The 1488-nt window shown below is 42.3% G+C and overlaps 1 protein-coding gene across 1 annotated transcript; it reads left to right on the top strand.

Annotated features, from left to right (window-relative positions):
- Window positions 1-501: 501 nt before the first annotated feature.
- On the top strand, window positions 502-1164 carry LOC121867609 (dnaJ homolog subfamily C member 21-like). The gene has a single exon (XM_042367621.1). The coding sequence runs from the start codon at window positions 502-504 to the stop codon at window positions 1162-1164; it is 663 nt and encodes a 220-aa protein (XP_042223555.1).
- Window positions 1165-1488: the final 324 nt, after the last annotated feature.

Raw genomic sequence — 1488 nt, 5'->3', positions numbered from 1 at the left:
ACACACTTCAAGCTATCCTCACTACACACTTCAAGCTATCCTCACTACACACACTTCAAGCTATCCTCACTACACACACTTCAAGCTATCCTCATTACATGCTTCAAACTATCCTCACTACATACTTCAACCTATCCTCACTACATGCTTCAAACTATCTTCACTACATACTTCAAACTATCCTCACTACATACATCAAACTATCCTCACTACACACATCAAACTATCCTCCCTACACACAACAAACTATCCTCACTACATACTTCAAACTATCCTCAGTACACACATCAAACTATCCTCACTACACACAACAAACTATCCTCACTAAATACATAAAACGATCCTCACTACATTAAACTATTCTCACTACATCAAACTATCCTACTATCACTAACTGAACGACGCTTTACTATATTTGGAAATTTTAGGTTCAATATAATTTTGGAAGGCGTTTTTCAAATTGACCTTCAAGTCACACCAACTTGATAACTTTAATTTAAAATGACTTCCCCCTGGAAAACACTGGGAGTTACTTTTAACGCTTCCGAAACAGAGATCCGACAGGCTTACCTTCGTCTGGCACGACAATGCCATCCAGACAAGAACCCCAACGACCCTAAGGCCACAAAAACTTTTCAAAAGTTACAAGATGCCTATGAAGTGCTGCGCAATGGTCACTTCTTGGACAGGGGCTCCAGTGACACAACCCCCGAGACCCAGGAGACGACACCCAAACGAATGCCCACTTTCGTATGCAGACCTCAAGTGACAGTAAATCTGTCAATAAACCGTTCAAGTAAGTCATACTCCGGCCACCCAGACTCCAACGCCAAGTTTTACAGCGTTTTCCAGAAGCTCTTCCGAGAGATCTCTTTCTGGGAGATGAAATGCAAACAAAACACCAGCAAGCTGCCACCACCAAGCTTTGAACGAAGCTCCACCCCATTAAAAGATGTCAAAACCTTTTATAAATACTGGGCCGAATTTTCCACCAAAATGTACGTGCGGCCAAAGGGCACGCACAATTGGGTGCTCATCTCCACTAAACCTCCCTCAAAAACCAGCGTAAAATCTGTTCAGCAACATCGGGAACAGTTCAACACCGAAGTTCGCTCTTTGGTGAACTTCTTACTAAAGCAAGATGAACGGCTGAACCAAAAATGAACACAATGAACCACAACACCCACAACACCCACACCCTACAGGACAGTAACCACCTTTGAACAACGATGCCATAGAGAAATCCGACTGCGAGAGAGATTTAGGAGTAATGATAAGTAGGAACCTTAAGCCAAGTAAACAATGTGTTTTTGCTCGTAACAAGGCTAATAAAGTACTTGGGTTCATACAAAGGAGTGTTAGTTACAAGACTAGCAAGGTCATCCTAAAACTGTATCTTGCTCTTGTGAGACCACACCTGGATTACGCAGTTCAGTTCTGGTCACCGTATTACAGAATGGATATAGAATCCTTGGAAAGAATTCAGAG

The sequence above is a fragment of the Homarus americanus genome, unplaced genomic scaffold, assembly GCF_018991925.1.
Source record: "Homarus americanus isolate GMGI-L3 unplaced genomic scaffold, GMGI_Hamer_2.0 scaffold21909, whole genome shotgun sequence".
Taxonomy (NCBI): domain Eukaryota; kingdom Metazoa; phylum Arthropoda; class Malacostraca; order Decapoda; family Nephropidae; genus Homarus; species Homarus americanus.
The sequence above is the reverse complement of the archived record's forward strand: the minus strand, read 5'-3'. Positions and strand labels throughout refer to the sequence as shown.

What these genes read in the sequence shown, in the direction of transcription:
- LOC121867609 (XM_042367621.1), top strand. Translation starts at nt 502, where the DNA reads ATGACTTCCCCCTGGAAAACACTGGGAGTTACTTTTAACGCTTCCGAA.